The sequence below is a fragment of the Girardinichthys multiradiatus genome, chromosome 2, assembly GCF_021462225.1.
Source record: "Girardinichthys multiradiatus isolate DD_20200921_A chromosome 2, DD_fGirMul_XY1, whole genome shotgun sequence".
In the NCBI taxonomy this organism is placed as follows: domain Eukaryota; kingdom Metazoa; phylum Chordata; class Actinopteri; order Cyprinodontiformes; family Goodeidae; genus Girardinichthys; species Girardinichthys multiradiatus.
Window position 1 is genome coordinate 22,181,143 of NC_061795.1, and position 15,999 is coordinate 22,197,141.

Genomic DNA, 15,999 nt, shown 5'->3' on the forward strand with positions numbered 1-15,999 from the left:
ATTGTTGTTTTTACACATTCTAAATGAGATACTGCTAAATTCTCACATCTTAGCAGATTTTTCATGAGTAGACCTCTACACTGTTTTGCTCATCGGAAAATTGCTTTCCACTCCGAAATATACAGTTTTCCCCATTATAATGCCCTGGTTTATACTCTGTCTACTCAGAGGAGGAGAAAAAGACAACTTAAAAAAAATAAACTGATTTCTCTCCAGAATTTCAGCTTTTGTATCCTTCTTTGTACCCTCAGTGGTAAAAATTTTGCCATACTGTCTTTCTTAAAAACAACAACTGTTGTTTATGTTTTTCTTCTTCTGCTAATGATCGTTTTCTTTATCTGATGTTTGTTTGATGAGACCCTCTGACTGAGAATACTATTTTTCCTGACAGCACAAACAGTCACAGCAGGTGGGCTTCTGCCAAGTCCTGGCAGACCCTAAAATGCAGGTACAGATGGCACACTGGCTTTTCTGTCTAATGGATTAGGAGGTATGAATTAGGCCTAAGGAGGGCCAAGTTGCTCCAGTAACGAGCTTCAGCTCGTCTGAGAATACTCCATAGACTGTCTTTGTCAGGCGTGTTTGCTGGCAAGTCAAGCAGAGTGGCACCATCAATTTCCATAAACCAGGTGTTACTACATTTAGTAAAGTGGGTAGGTGCCAAGCCCAGCTGGAAAATTAAATCTGTATCTTCCTTAAAGCTTCTCAACCAGAGGCGCCACGTGATCTTCCAGAGTCCTTCTGATCTGAGTAAATCATTGCTCAACAGATTTAGACAAGTTGAGACTGGTGCACAATAACTTCGCTTGTATTAAAAGCACTGAATGGGATTGAAAAGCCTGCATGAAGATTATGACATAGAGCAAATCCTTCATCTCTAGTACATTAAAAAAAGTTAAACTTTTTGAATTAATTTACTGAAGTATATTATTCCAATTAACTGAAATGCCCGCTTAACCCAAACTTTTTAACTGTGCATCCATCTCTTTGAAATCAGCCTGAGAGTATATTTATCTATGTTCAGCTTAAGAAGCAAACAAACCAATCTTATTATTTCACCCCCGATGTTCTGCACATAACTCTACGTGTTACTTATTTCTTATTTCGCCTTAAGGCAGGAGAAAACCTTATTTGTGTTGTATGTCTTTTTTTACCAGTTCATAAGCACTTTTTCTCGAAGGCCATAAACATAAATAAGTATTACATACTTACCATATATGCACAAATAGGTAGGGACCTCAGAACACATGATCCTGAGCTATTAATATGTTGTCTTTTATGTATTTAATGTTTATTTTTACATTTGTGTTTATACACATCAAGAAGTTGCAAACAGTGGCAGACACACATATTCAAACCAGAACATTTTCAACATAATTTTCAACCAAATGTACAAAACGTTACTTTTTTCACCACCACAACTACATGTTCAAATGACAGCGCAGTATGTTAGACATAATTTTAGTCTTAAAATAATTAATGAGACGCTGTCCATTTAATTGAAGAGTAGGCAGTCATAGTGAAGCAGTAGAATCAAGCTGCCCTTCCTACTTTTGGCCACCAGATGCCACCAAATAAATCTTCCTTTTAAAACAACTTGCTGGGCATTAGGCTTAAATTTTATTTTCTACAAGTATTACTGCTTCTTCTTCCGTACTTCTTGAGACATATTTCAAACGTTTTACCAGAAATTTTCTTTCTTTCTTTTTTTTTTTTTCTGGTTTTTTATTATTATTATTATTATTGTTATTTTTGTTGTTTTGCTTCAGGATAACAACAACAACAAAAATAATTCAAACCAGCCAATGAAAAATGTAAACAGGATGCGAAAAAATGAACGAGCTCATTCTGAGACGTCTCATGTGGACTGTACCTTTAAGACTCGTACGCACGGAGAGCGGGATTCAAACCTTGACTCCGCCCCCATTTCTCTTCTGTCATCGCGGAAACAGAAATTAAACATTAGCCAAAACAAAATGGGGTCAGCTCTGGATACTCCAGCGAAGTGTCGTCTCTGCGATGTTATGACCGCTAATCCCGTCACCCTGAAATGTAATCACCGGTTCTGCCAAAGATGCATTGGAGACTTGTGGAGCATTAGCCCGTCCGGACCGTACCACTGTCCTGAGTCGAGGTGTAAAGTTGTATACCAGACCCTTCCGTTCGATAAGAGTTTCATAAGGCCGACTACCCCGAGTCGACAGCCGCCTCCACGCAGTGCTGCAGGTAAACTGGATAAACGTATGATCGGTGACCGGACAACACCCCATAATATTGCTAGTCTGCTGTGTTTTACCGGTAACTAAAAGAAGCTAACCTAGCTAACGTTCGAGGTCTTCCGCTCACATCCTGCTGTTCGTTAACATGTTGGGATTGCTTTGACATTCTTATTACCAGCTTGTAACACAACGTTCCTGGGCAGCTCTACATTAAACAAAGTTAAATGTAGAGCTGTTGGTGTTAAAACGAGTTGACTTGAGTTCCTTAGCGGTAGAAACCAACAAATTAATTTAGACAAACCATTCTTCGTAGTTCATTGATAGTTTCAGCAGAATGGTAGGCAAACTGAAGGAGCAATAAAGCACAAAAGCTAATCACTGATCTAACCATTATTTTAATGCTTAGCATTGTTTTGTTTTTTTTTTGTTTTTTTTTCAAAGTACCTTATCAGTTGTTGTTTTTTTATGTGAAACGTTTGTAGCTGATTTTGTCATAGACGCGTTGAAGACATATAAACACAGAAATTACATAAAATCTGGATTTTAACCAGAAAACATGTTGGGGAGAAATGAGATTACTGAAAACAGCAAATTCATTTACATTGTTAAATATACGTGAAATCCTTGGCATAAATCAATCTTTTATTGCAATGACATAATCTGACATTGAAAATGTTAGAAAAATCTAACTTTTGACTTGAGTAATTTGGTAGGAAATAAAATCCAGTTTTAAAATGTTTTTGGTTAAATAATAATAATAATGAGTACAACAGTTTTTAGCAACAACCTATAAATAATACAATAATAAGCAACTTTAAAAATTGTTAATGTAACTTTCAGTCAGTTGATGATTTTTTTGTTCCTACGGGGTCCAAAATGATGTAGCACAAAAGCTAATTTATTTTAAAGGTCTACAAAATGGGAAAGACCAGAGAGCATGCCCGTTGTATTTGGCACTTTGCATTTTGTGGACCTCGCTGCATCTGTTTTGCACTGTGCTGAGAAAAGTGCGAGAGGGACGACCTCCTCCTCGGCAGAGGCTTTGATTGCGGTCTGCTGTGACTCATACTCTCGTTCAGTTGAGACAGGTTAGCTGTCAAACTGCTCATGTAGCCAGTCGAAGTAACACCAGAGCTCATTCACAAGCCTTCACGCTGCTCTCTGGATCATATCATGCATCACAGTTGTTTCTGTTTGCTGTTTCTCTTCTGGTTTGTATTATTATAGCAGGAGTTAAGTTGTTGATTTTACCACAAGGCAGCAGGTAGCACAGCAGCTGTGCACTGAAAACATCTCTATATTGTGTTTAGTTTAAACGCTCCACCTCTTCTCTACTGCTGTGTTATAAAGAGTTTACTGCTGACTCCCCATGCTGAGCTCAGACAGTCAGTCATTTTCTACCGCTTCTTTCATCGCGGGGAAGCTGGTGCCTAGCAGGGCAACACAGACTCGTGTCTCGTGTAGGTGTGAACGCGCACTCGTTCACACCTAAGGGCAATTTTAGAGAGACTAATTAACCTAACAGACATGTTTTTTGGACTGTGGGAGGAAGCTGGAGTACCTGGAGAGAACCCACACATGGACGGGGAGAACATGCAAACTCCATGCAGCGAGACCCACGGCCAGGAGTCGAACCCTGGACCTTCTTGCGGCAAGGCAACAGTGCTACCAACTGCGCCTGTAAACATGCCCGTGTCTACAGTCAGAGCAATGATTATAAAGCTTAAAACAACTGGAACAGTGACAAACAGGGCCGGACAAGGACCCAAGTTCATGTTGTCATCACACAGTCAGGAGGACAGGAAGGGGGGTTATAAGAGTTGTCAGTTTTGCAGATATGCTACGATATACTGCAGGAAGAAACTGCATTATTTTAAGGCTTTTTATCTTTAGCAGGTGTGGCAGGTATTGTGGATGTTGTACATATATTTCATTTAAATGTAAATATGCTGCAGACTCGATACAAGACAAATGTACTTAAACCAAGACTACTTCTAAAGTATAATACACAAATTATCGTATTTTATTAATAGCAGACAGGCTGAGAGAAGCTAATCAACTGGAAAACAGCCTTACATATACCTCAACCTGCTTTCCTGCTCTTTAAATATTACTCATTAATCATTGAAAAGTCCTTATCTGACAAAAGCGAATCTTATCCACAACCAAAGCCTGTTTTGCAATAGTTGCTCCATGAAATGTCGTCTGTTCCCCGTTAAAAGCTAAATACATCATGACAGGCCTTTCTTTTCTCTTTATATAATAAAAAAAAATGACTACCTACACATACATGTACATTCAGCTCTTTCATTCTTGTTTTTGTTTTATCTAAAGTTTATATTTATATAATTAATGTCAGTACGATGTAAGCACTGGCAACAGAAGTCAAATTACATGTTTGTGCACACAAACCTGGCCAATGAAGCCTTTTGCTGATTCTGGTGTAGATAAACTGTGAGTATCACCAGTCCCTTTCTAAAGCGCCAAGAAAACTAAGGACGTAAAGATTATTTGTTCAAAAGAGCATTAAGTGCAAATGAGTTTGACCTGAAATAATTTCAAAATAATTGCTCGATTGCAATTGTTTGAGCTGGCTTTGAAGTTGTTCACATGATCTGCTGACCTACATGTGCACAGCTAGATTAAATAGTTTAAATAGTCAAAGTGTGTGTCCTTGGTCCTTAATCCATTTAACTGAGTTGAACCCTCTACAGGAACAGGAGTTGAAACAGTGTTATGAAAAATAATTTGTCCCATTGCATATGTCTTCTGTTTTTGCTTTTTTTGTCACACTGATCATCAAACAAATCTTTATATTAGACAAAGATAAAAGTAGATACGATAATACTTTGATTTATTAAGGAAAGAAAAGCTATCCAAACCAACCTGACCCATGTGAAAAAGCAGTTGCCCTCCTTGTTAAATCTTGAATTGACTGATTATTTGTCATTTATGAGAAAGCTGGGTTTAATTTCTCTAGCCACACCCTGCTACTTTACTACTGACCCATATAATGAAGAAATTGGTTAAATAACTGACTGAAGTAGGCTAAAATATCCAAAGAAAAAGTCATTTCCAAGGCTTTGGAACTGCAGCGAACCACAGAGGGCGCCAGTATACCACAAATGGAGAAAACATGGCACTGTGGTGAATCTTCCCAGGGGCGCTAGGTGACAAAAAATACTCCAAGAGTGCATCGATGACTCATCCAGGAGGTCACACTTCACGATTGAACAGGGTGGTTGTCTACTGTTTCATACAAGACCATGTTGGTTTGGACCCTTAAAAATAGAATTCATCATTTAAAAACGGCTTTCTGTGCTTACTCAAGTGTCTGATATTGAAATGTGTTTCATGGATTAGAAACTTGTAAGCAGAAACAGTTTTTCCTCAGACTGCAGTCGTTTATATTTTGTTTAAGTTTCCTTTAGTCAGCCCTATTTCTAAACAGTGTTGTCTTGCTTGCATTGTATTTGGTACAGGGACATCATCTAGTCAAAATGAACAAAGTACATCTGCCTCCGGCTTGAAGAGAACCTCACTGACCAGCCGGCTCCTTGGGAAGAGAAAGGCCAGCACTCCTGTTTCAGAGGAACATGTCACAAAGCGAACAGCTGTGGAGTCTCCATATGACCGGTCCAGAACCACTGAGACTCCCACCACCTCCTTATCAGATGAGCCCGGGCATTCAACTGTGGGGATGTCCACAAATGACGTGGACCCAGAATCCACACTGTCTGCTAGGGGTGATAGCAAATCCCCCCCCAAGAACTCTGACAGCAAAGTAGCCGAAAACGATGTGCCTCAAGATGTCCCGGTGAAGCAGAACCAGCAAAAAATAGAATCATCGGATGATTCTGACAGCTCCAGTGAAGTGGATCTCTGTTATGCTCCAATTACTGCCACTCCCAAGAGGGATGCAAGCACGGCAGGAATTTACATCTCGCCAAGGAAACCTGCCTCACCTGCAGTCTCCGATAGCCGTCCTGCGGGCTTAAATCCAGGGAAGGAATCAGCTCCTGTCAACAGGACACCTTTGATAGCCACTAAAAGCCCTGCACCTGCTTCGGGTTCCTCAAACCATTTCGGGCTCTTCTTCAAACCAGAGAAGACAAGCACCAGCCCAGTCCCCTGTCATTACTGCCCTAAAACCGGGTACCAGCCGGCTGTAAAGACCTGCCTGGTGTGCGGGGCATCCATGTGTAAAGAGCACCTTCGTCCTCATCTGGAATCGCCGGTGTTCCAGAACCACACCCTGGTTTCTCCCGTGGAAGACATTTCCCTCTGGAGATGCCAAGAGCACCACGAGATAAACCGCATCTACTGCAAACAGTGTGCGGCGTGCGTGTGTACTGTGTGCACGGTGATTGGCTCCCACCGCGACCATGCGTGTATCAGCATCAGGGAGGCGGAGAGAGAGCTCAGGGTGAGTGCGGTTCAGCAGGTTTACTTGGAGTTCTAAAAAGTTTCTGAGACCAAAACTAGGTGTGGGCCGGGTATGAAATTCTCTCAGTATGATGGACTTGACTAAAACTACCTCAGTTTTAAAATATCACAGTATGTACACAAAAAGAATCTGTTTTAGTTCCTTTTATTTAAAACAGAAAACAACGACTATTCCTACGGCTCCTGAAGTACTTTTATGTTTTGTCTTTTTTATGATTTTGATGCATAGACCTAAACATAAATTTAGAAATAAACACATGCTAAGTTTAGTCAGGTTTCAAGTGCTTGTTGCTCAGAATGTTTTACCTTTTTACAGTTCTACTCTTCGCAGAGTCGAGGTCTGCACGTACTCTGCAAGAACAGAAAAGGTTGCTCCAGAACAATGTTCTTTCTGGTCTGGCCTCACAAGAACTCCTGGGAAGTCCTCATAAGGTCTCTCCCACAGCATCATTTGTCAGAGTAGTAACCCGACCTACTTCAAATTTCTGACCAGTCGCACTATATTTGTCCCAAACCAGGGCTTCAAGAACATAATGATGTCAATTTGTCTTAAAGCCCTGAACAAATATCACCATGTTGAGGCCCTATCACAATTTCTTTTCTGTTTTTTTTTTTTTTTTTTTTTTTTGTCACCCATCAATGTTTCAGATCATTAAAACAAATTTTAATCAAGCAATCACTAAAACAGAATCTGTCTGACAACATGAAGTCGGCTAAAAGTAAAAAGCTCCTTATACCCAACACTGGAGACATTCAAGAACATTTAAGAATTAGTTTAACCGGTTGTTAGGAAGTTGTTTAGGAAAATGATGCAGAGCAGGTTAGTCCAATCTGCTGAAATGTCAGCGCAGCAACCCTAAATGGTACTCAGTAGTTTGTATGGCTCCCACGTGCTTGTATGCATGCCTGACAACATCAGGGCATGCTCCTCATGAGATGATGGATGGTGTCCTGGGGTACCTCCTCCCAGATCCTGACCAGGGCATCACTGACCTCCTGGACAGTCTAGATCTAAACATGATATCCCAGAGATGTTCTATTGGATTTAGGTCTGACGAGCATGGAGGCCAGTCAGTGATATCAATTCCTTCATCTTCCTGGAACTACCTGCATACTCTTGCCACATGAGGCGGGGCAGGAGGCACCCAGGACCCAGTGCACCAGCGAAGGATCTAACAATGGCTCTAAGGATTTCATCCCGATATCTATTGGCAGTCAGGGTGCCATCATTTATCCTGTGCAGATTTGTGCTTCCTTCCATGGATGTGCCTCCCCAGACCAACGGTGACACACCACCAAACCGATCATGATGAACAATGTTGCAGGCAGAATTTATCACCGCAGCTCCTGCAGACGTCACGTCTGTCACCTGAGCTCACAGTGAACCTGCTCTCATCTGTCAAAAGAACAGGTTGCCAGTGCCGAACCTGTTTTCTTGTGAATGCTGGTCAAGCCAGCCAGTGAGCACAGGGCCTACTAGAGGACGTCAGGCCGCCCTCATGAAGTCTATTTCTAATGGTTTGGTCCAACACATTCACGTCACTTTGTAAGGCTCCAACAGTTCTCATCCTGTCCCTCCTTGCACAAAGGAGCAGATACTGGTCCTGCTGATGAGTTAAGGACCTCCGACGGCCCCGTCCAGCTCTCCTAGTCTCCTAGTATCTCCTCCGTGTTCTGTAGACTCTGGTGGGAGACACGGCAAACCTTCAGCCAATGGAATGTACTCAACCTTAACCCTCTGTCATTGCAACCTTTGTAAGGTCAAGGTATCGCCTCATGCTACCAGTAGTGACACTGACCCTGGTTGAATGCAAAAACTACTAAATGCAGTCAAAAAAATTAGAAGGGAAAAATATCTGGGGCCTCCACTTGCAAAACCATTCCTGTTTCTAGGGTCGTCTGATTGTTGCTTCGTCAGTGCACCTGTTAAAACAAAAACACTGATTAACCCCCTTTACTACTTTTACTGACTAGATCTATATTCAGGTTTACCTTATTAGATTTCATACCCTGAATGAAAGGTGTTCCTTTCATTTGTTTGAGCAGGGTATATCTATGTGTATGTGTATTTAGAGTTGCATGGTGGTGCAATAAATTCTTTATTAGTTTTTAACCCTGGTGGCTGTGGTTTTCCAGGCAAGCCTGAAAGAAGAGATCAAACATCTGCAGGAGGCTGAACAGCAAGTGAAGAACAGAGTGGCTGAACTCACAGAGAAGAAAGAGACTTTCAGAGTAAGAAGAAACTTCTGCTTTTAATAATTTATCATAGGCATAAATGTCATATATCATTCTTGTGGCATTAGAACCAGTCTACAGTCTCCTTGCTTTCTGAGCTAAGAATTCTGGCTATATGTAATTTTGACTAAATGTTTATTAAACCCCTGTAGTTTAATACACTTAACAGATATGTCATTGGCAGAAACATGCGAGTCTTCACCATCAGTGTCTGGTGTCCTTTATGAAACGATCTCGGCTCAATAGTTCCCTGATTCTCAGTCAGTCCTTTGCATCCGGCTTGGAGGAGTTTTCCATTGCACAGACAAGCTTTAACTCAGGACTGCTCGATTACATGACGCTGCTGTATTTGTTTCCTTGTCCAGGTGGTTTTAACTGAGGCACTAGACGGAGTAAAGCAGCAGTACAGAACCATTAGAGAGGCTTTAGAACAAGAGGAACAATCAGCTCTTTGCTGTGTGATGAAGGAGGAAAGCAGGGTACTGGGGGGTCTGGCGAAAAAACTCTGCATCCTCCAGAGCTCACTGCAATCCATCCAAAATGGCCTCCACACACTGGAGGGTCTGGCTGATGCCAGGGCGGACACACGTGTTCAGGACCAGGCCTTCATTATGGTCAGTTGAAATTCTCTGTGTTAGAATGCCAAATACTTGCCACTTTTATTTAGAATAACACAAGAAATGTTTTATTCTCTTTGACTTTGCAGGAGTACAGCCGGATTTCTCAGCTGTAAGTGATTTGACTTCTGCTTTTTCTTGTGTTTGAAAGTGATTGTTATCTTGCTTAACATGCGAATGGCAATAGTTCCATTAGATATACGAAAGGTTTAGGAGATCTCATCAGGACATGTGCTTTTACACAGTGACCCTGTCGCAGTATACAGGTCCTTCTCAAAATATTAGCATATTGTGATAAAGTTCATTATTTTCCATAAATTTAACATTCATATATTTTAGATTCATTGCACACTAACTGAAATATTTCAGGTCTTTTATTGTCTTAATACGGATGATTTTGGCATACAGCTCATGAAAACCCAAAATTCCTATCTCACAAAATTAGCATATCATTAAAAGGGTCTCTAAACGAGCTATGAACCTAATCATCTGAATCAACGAGTTAACTCTAAACACCTGCAAAAGATTCCTGAGGCCTTTAAAACTCCCAGCCTGGTTCATCACTCAAAACCCCAATCATGGGTAAGACTGCCGACCTGACTGCTGTCCAGAAGGCCACTATTGACACCCTCAAGCAAGAGGGTAAGACACAGAAAGAAATTTCTGAACGAATAGGCTGTTCCCAGAGTGCTGTATCAAGGCACCTCAGTGGGAAGTCTGTGGGAAGGGAAAAGTGTGGCAGAAAACGCTGCACAACGAGAAGAGGTGACCGGACCCTGAGGAAGATTGTGGAGAAGGGCTGATTCCAGACCTTGGGGGACCTGCAGAAGCAGTGGACTGAGTCTGGAGTAGAAACATCCAGAGCCACCGTGCACAGGGGTGTGCAGGAAATGGGCTACAGGTGCCTCATTCCCCAGGTCAAGCCACTTTTGAACCAGAAACAGCAGCAGAAGCGCCTAACCTGGGCTACAGAGAAGCAGCACTGGACTGTTGCTCAGTGGTCCAAAGTACTTTTTTCGGATGAAAGCAAATTCTGCATGTCATTCGGAAATCAAGGTGCCAGAGTCTGGAGGAAGACTGGGGAGAAGGAAATGCCAAAATGCCAGAAGTCCAGTGTCAAGTACCCACAGTCAGTGATGGTCTGGGGTGCCGTGTCAGCTGCTGGTGTTGGTCCACTGTGTTTTATCAAGGGCAGGGTCAATGCAGCTAGCTATCAGGAGATTTTGGAGCACTTCATGCTTCCATCTGCTGAAAAGCTTTATGGAGATGAAGATTTCATTTTTCAGCACAACCTGGCACCTGCTCACAGTGCCAAAACCACTGGTAAATGGTTTACTGACCATGGTATCACTGTGCTCAATTGGCCTGCCAACTCTCCTGACCTGAACCCCATAGAGAATCTGTGGGATATTGTGAAGAGAACGTTGAGAGACTCAAGATCCAACACTCTGGATGAGCTAAAGGCCGCTATCGAAGCATCCTGGGCCTCCATAAGACCTCAGCAGTGCCACAGGCTGATTGCCTCCATGCCACGCCGCATTGAAGCAGTCATTTCTGCAAAAGGATTCCCGACCAAGTATTGAGTGCATAACTGTACATGATTATTTGAAGGTTGACGTTTTTTGTATTAAAAACACTTTTCTTTTATTGGTCGGATGAAATATGCTAATTTTGTGAGATGGGAATTTTGGGTTTTCATGAGCTGTATGCCAAAATCATCCATATTAAGACAATAAAAGACCTGAAATATTTCAGTTAGTGTGCAATGAATCTAAAATATATGAATGTTAAATTTTCATTACATTATGGAAAATAATGAACTTTATCACAATATGCTAATATTTTGAGAAGGACCTGTATATTCCAGAGACTCAACCGTCTCAAAGAAAGTATTCGTATCCTTATTTTTCAACTACAGACTTCAGTGTGTTTTAGTACGGTTTTACATGACGGACCAAATCAAAGTGGCGCATAATTATGAAGTGGAAGGAAACTGATTCAGTGTTTTAAAAATCATTAACAAGTAAAATACTTTAAAAGATTGTCATGCATTTTTTTTTTTTTTTTTTCAATTACTGCTGCAAGTCTATCAGGGCATATATCTACTAGCTTTGTACATCTACAGACTGAAGTTTTAGCAAGCAAACATTATCAAAACAGCTTAAACTCAGTCCATTTGAATGGAGAGCTACAGTTTACAAGTCTTGCCACAGATTCTCAATTGGACTTTGACTAGGTCAGTCTAACACGTGACTATTCTTTCCTCCATTACGGCCTTGGCTGCGTGTTTGGCGTTTTGCAACAGCGAACTTGTTTGAGCAGCAAGTAAAATTTTTGTCTCATCTGACAAGAGCGCCTTCTACATGTTTAATCAGGCCTTTACATGGCTTGTGGCAAACTTTAAATGAGATTTATTTAAACTACGGCTTTCTGTTTTCTACTTTTCCATAAGCGCCAGATTTGTGGAGAGCACAACTTATAGTTGTGTCCACAGATTTTTCCCTTCTGAGCTGTGGATCTCTGCAGCTTTTCCAGAATCACCGTGGGCCACTTGACTTCTTCTCCGATTAATGCTCTCCTTTGCCCAGCCTGTCATATTAGGTGAACCGCCATGGCTTGGTAGGTTTGCAGTTGTCACATTCTCTCTATTTTTGGACGGTGGTTCTCACTTTGCTCTATGAGATGTTCAACCTAACCCACCCTAAACGTCTTTACATTGACCCGTCTGCGGTGTTCCTTGGTCTTCATGATGCTGTTTGTTCACTCATGTCCTCTAACACGCCTCTGAGGCCTTCACAGAACAACTGCATTTGTACTAATAGAAAATTAGGCATACGTGGACTCTGTTTACTAATTAGCTAACTTCCAAGGGAAACTGGTTGCACTGGACTCTTATCAGAGTAAAGGAGGAGGAATTCTAATGCTTGTTTTTCTATACTTAAAATGTGTTGAAAAATACGTGTCCTTATCCTGTCACATAAAATCCCGCTCAAATAAATGGAAGTTTGATTGCTTTAACAAAACAAAAGCTGAAGAAGTTTAAGGGGTTTGAATGCTTTCCTAAGGCACTGCATCTGGAACTATAAGTGCTATCTGTGTGTCATTACATGCATTAACAAGACTGCTGTTTCTTTATAGTTAATCATCACAAGACTGTGATTTTCCTTTTTAAATTATGAAGCAATTATTCAGCTTTATTATGATCACAATTAAAGATATTTGGGATTTTATGCTGGACTCAAGCTGGCACTATGAAGCTTATTTTTTTATGTGTACATTTCCGTCCTTTTTTGTTGGGTTTACCTCTGTTTGTAAAGCCTCTGGTTGTAGTTTTTTTTTTTATTGGCCCAGTTGTTGTAATCCTCTGTACTGACTGCTCTTCCCCACCAGCACCAGTGACATGGGGAACTGTGTTGAACAGTTTGAGCCCCCAGAAGAAGTGGACCATGACCGTTTGAGCTGCCTGCAGAAGTGGACAGAGAAACGACTGGACTCCGTCATCATCACCATGCCAGGAAAAGACAGAGATCTCTACAGGCTGCTGTGTAAGAAAGACAACTGTTGCTTAAGCACTTCTCACTAGGGAATGACTGCTAATTAATTAAGGATAGAAAGAGCATCCTGAAACAAAAAACAATCTTCACTTCTGTGTACAGATGGCACCATTCCAGCCATGGATGCAGATACGGCTCATCTGAAGCTGCAGCTTACTGATGACAACAGGAAGGTGGCCTACAGCGAATCCCCGCAGGCCTACACAGAGCACGAGGCTCGCTTCAGCTCCTTCCCACAAGTCCTAGCGTCTTTCGCCCTGGAGCAGGGCCGCTGGTACTGGGAGGTGTCTGTGTCCATGGACGACGGCCGCTGGAAGGTGGGTCTGTGCGAGGGTCAAATTGAAAGGAAGGGCCAAAAGGACAGCTCTCGACTGGGCTTCAACAGCTACTCCTGGTGCCTGGCCTGCGACAAGAGGAAGCTGGAGGCTGTTCACAACAAGGAGACGGTTCCTTTAAGGGCAGAGGGGCTGCAAAGGGTGGGAGTGTTCCTTGACTTCGAAGAGGGCAGCTTGTCATTTTTTAATGTGACACTAGGGGGCAGTCTTGCTTTATTGCATTCTTACAAGCACAATTTTTCTGAGCCTCTTTACCCTGCTCTTTCTGTGTCTAAAACCCAGCTGACCATCTGTGATCTGTTCCATTCATAAATCAAGCAGCAGTGGCATCTCCGCTCTGTTGAAGGTCCTACAACGTTTGTTATAGCTCGTGCCTTTTTATAGAACTTTGAATATTTTTATTCTCATTTAAATGTGACACTTCTTAATATCGTTAAGATGATGATTCTATATTTTGCTAAACCCAAAAAATGCTTGGGTGTGATTTCTAAATGATTTGTTAACACTGGAACTGAACCAAGGTGACCTACACTTTTGACAAGTTGTAATATTTTCTTTTTGTCTGAGATTTTACCTAAAAGGCAGACCATGCATGCACAAACTTGGAATCAAATTTGTATTTAATTGCATCTTATTTTCCATCTTCAACCTGCTGTGCTTCTGTGAAATAAAATGCCGGCTTCAAAGACCAAAATCAAGCCTTCATTGCTGGGATTCTTCCCATTTTGAGTTCAAATAAAAACACAGGTGTGGGTGGTATGTTTTTCCTTGAGCAGGTGCTAACTTTGAAACCCCGCTTCCCCCGCAGCCTTGCTGAAAACAAACGCCGCCTTTGGCTTAAACTCGTCATGGTGTCACAGATCTAAACAGATGTGAAATTGTCCTTTTCCTTGAAGTATTTGGCTCATTTATTCTGACCTGGGGGGGTCCGCACAGCTGACGTCATTAAGCAGGGTAAGAGTGTTTACCAGAACCCCTGGATGTTAAGTTGAGATTCAGAAAGGCTCCTGTTTGTGTCCAGCTGTTCCTGGATCACAGCGAAGTCAAGCTTATTACAGTAATATAGTTGAAAAGGACTTCATGAAAAGTCTTTTGTGCCTGCACAATAGGTCTCATGGGAATGGAGCCTAGTAAATTGTAACCACCAGTAACTAATCACCCCAAAATGACTACCTCCTCCTTGTATTTGGCATAATTCCAAACAGTTATTCAGGCTTTCGTGCACACAGGTGCACCATTCAACTGTAACAATAATTTCACACATGGAGCCTCTCGATCCTCAGGTAATCACAAACCTTTTGCTTTCTGTTCCCCCACCTCCCCCATCAGCTGGCAGACGAAAGCAGGAGGAGGAGGAAGGGGGTCGGAGGGCTTTAACGGAAAGTTAATTAAATTTTGCTTTTCCTTCTCATCCTGTGGCTCTCTGAGTCAGCCAGGCCCTCTCTCATAAGGAGTTTTTTTTAGACTTGTTGCTCATAGTGTGCTGGCAGAGGAAAAAGTTGGACAGGTAGCTGTGATGGAAAGGGGAGGTGGATGTGTAAAGATGATGTAGTAAAAGCTCTAGACAGCTCCACGGTAAATCAGTGAGGCATCACTAAGTGAAAGGACAAGGTCTTCATTAGAGGACTTGTTCATCTCCAATAAGGGCTCATAACCTCCCACTACCCTGTAATATGTCTAACTTCTGTGGCGAAATCAAATCATGCAATCAATTATTTAAAATTATTTAAAATTATTTAAATGTCCTCTGCATTCATTTTCACCATATGTCTAAGCTAATGTAGTCACTGTTGTTGTTGTTGATTTAAATGGCTCCTAATTGTTAATATAAAGGAAGCAGACCAGAAGAGGAAATATTAGCTGTTCATAATAATATTTATTTAAGACAGCCATTAAAATAGCCCCCCTTTGTCTCTAGATGGAAATGTTTTTTGTCTTCAGGTAGCAGGCTGAAGTGATTAAATGAGTGGGTTGAAAGTGGACTTTCTTGTAAAGCGCTCTCTCTTAGATTACGTGCTTTTACCTCTAATCACAGGAAAGAAAGTGGAATGGTGTGAAATTAGCAGGGATCAGACGGTTCACAGCAAAGCTTCATCTTCCAAATGACACAGAAAGTCACTTCGGCTTCACTCTGACTCTTTGATGGGGATGTTGTGCTAATTTGATCTGAAGTTAGATAACTTTGAATCGACGTCTAAGGTTTGGACACCAGCCAATAAAGTCTAATTAATTTGTACCTTAAGTGATTCTAATAATGTCCAGTGTCAATTAGAATGAAATCCTGGACTAGTGAAAACACCATATTAGCTAGGCTATCTGCTCTGGTAGCCATCTTGCAGTCAGACAAGCCCCTCATACCTTGCCAACTGTAGTTTTAAATTAGTGCTGCCCAGTGAAGAATGAAGCTCCTTTTGTTCTGTCACCATGACTGACAGTACTTTTTGTGACCTACAATATTTCCAAAGATCTGAAACTCTTTCCTGATAGTGAGGGAACATTCCAGTTTATTTATACAGCGGCGATTCAAAACATATGTCATCTCAAGGCACTTTAAAGACACACAGATCCAGTTGATATACAGACATACATAATC

At 41.5% G+C, this 15,999-nt stretch overlaps 1 protein-coding gene across 1 annotated transcript; it reads left to right on the forward strand.

The window, feature by feature from the left end:
* The first annotated feature begins 1,922 nt into the window (after window positions 1-1,922).
* si:dkey-29p10.4 (E3 ubiquitin/ISG15 ligase TRIM25) lies at window positions 1,923-14,100 on the forward strand. Its single transcript, XM_047355339.1, has 7 exons — window positions 1,923-2,226; window positions 5,702-6,645; window positions 8,802-8,897; window positions 9,266-9,514; window positions 9,607-9,629; window positions 12,908-13,062; window positions 13,174-14,100. Exons 1-7 carry the CDS (start codon window positions 1,977-1,979, stop codon window positions 13,716-13,718), a joined length of 2,262 nt encoding a protein of 753 aa, XP_047211295.1. The 5' UTR covers window positions 1,923-1,976; the 3' UTR covers window positions 13,719-14,100.
* Window positions 14,101-15,999: the final 1,899 nt, after the last annotated feature.

Coding starts and splice junctions, on each gene's coding strand:
- si:dkey-29p10.4 (XM_047355339.1), top strand. CDS start 1,977: ATGGGGTCAGCTCTGGATACTCCAGCGAAGTGTCGTCTCTGCGATGTT. Junction 2,227..5,701: donor GCCTCCACGCAGTGCTGCAG/GTAAACTGGATA, acceptor TATTTGGTACAG/GGACATCATCTAGTCAAAAT. Junction 9,630..12,907: donor TACAGCCGGATTTCTCAGCT/GTAAGTGATTTG, acceptor CTTCCCCACCAG/CACCAGTGACATGGGGAACT.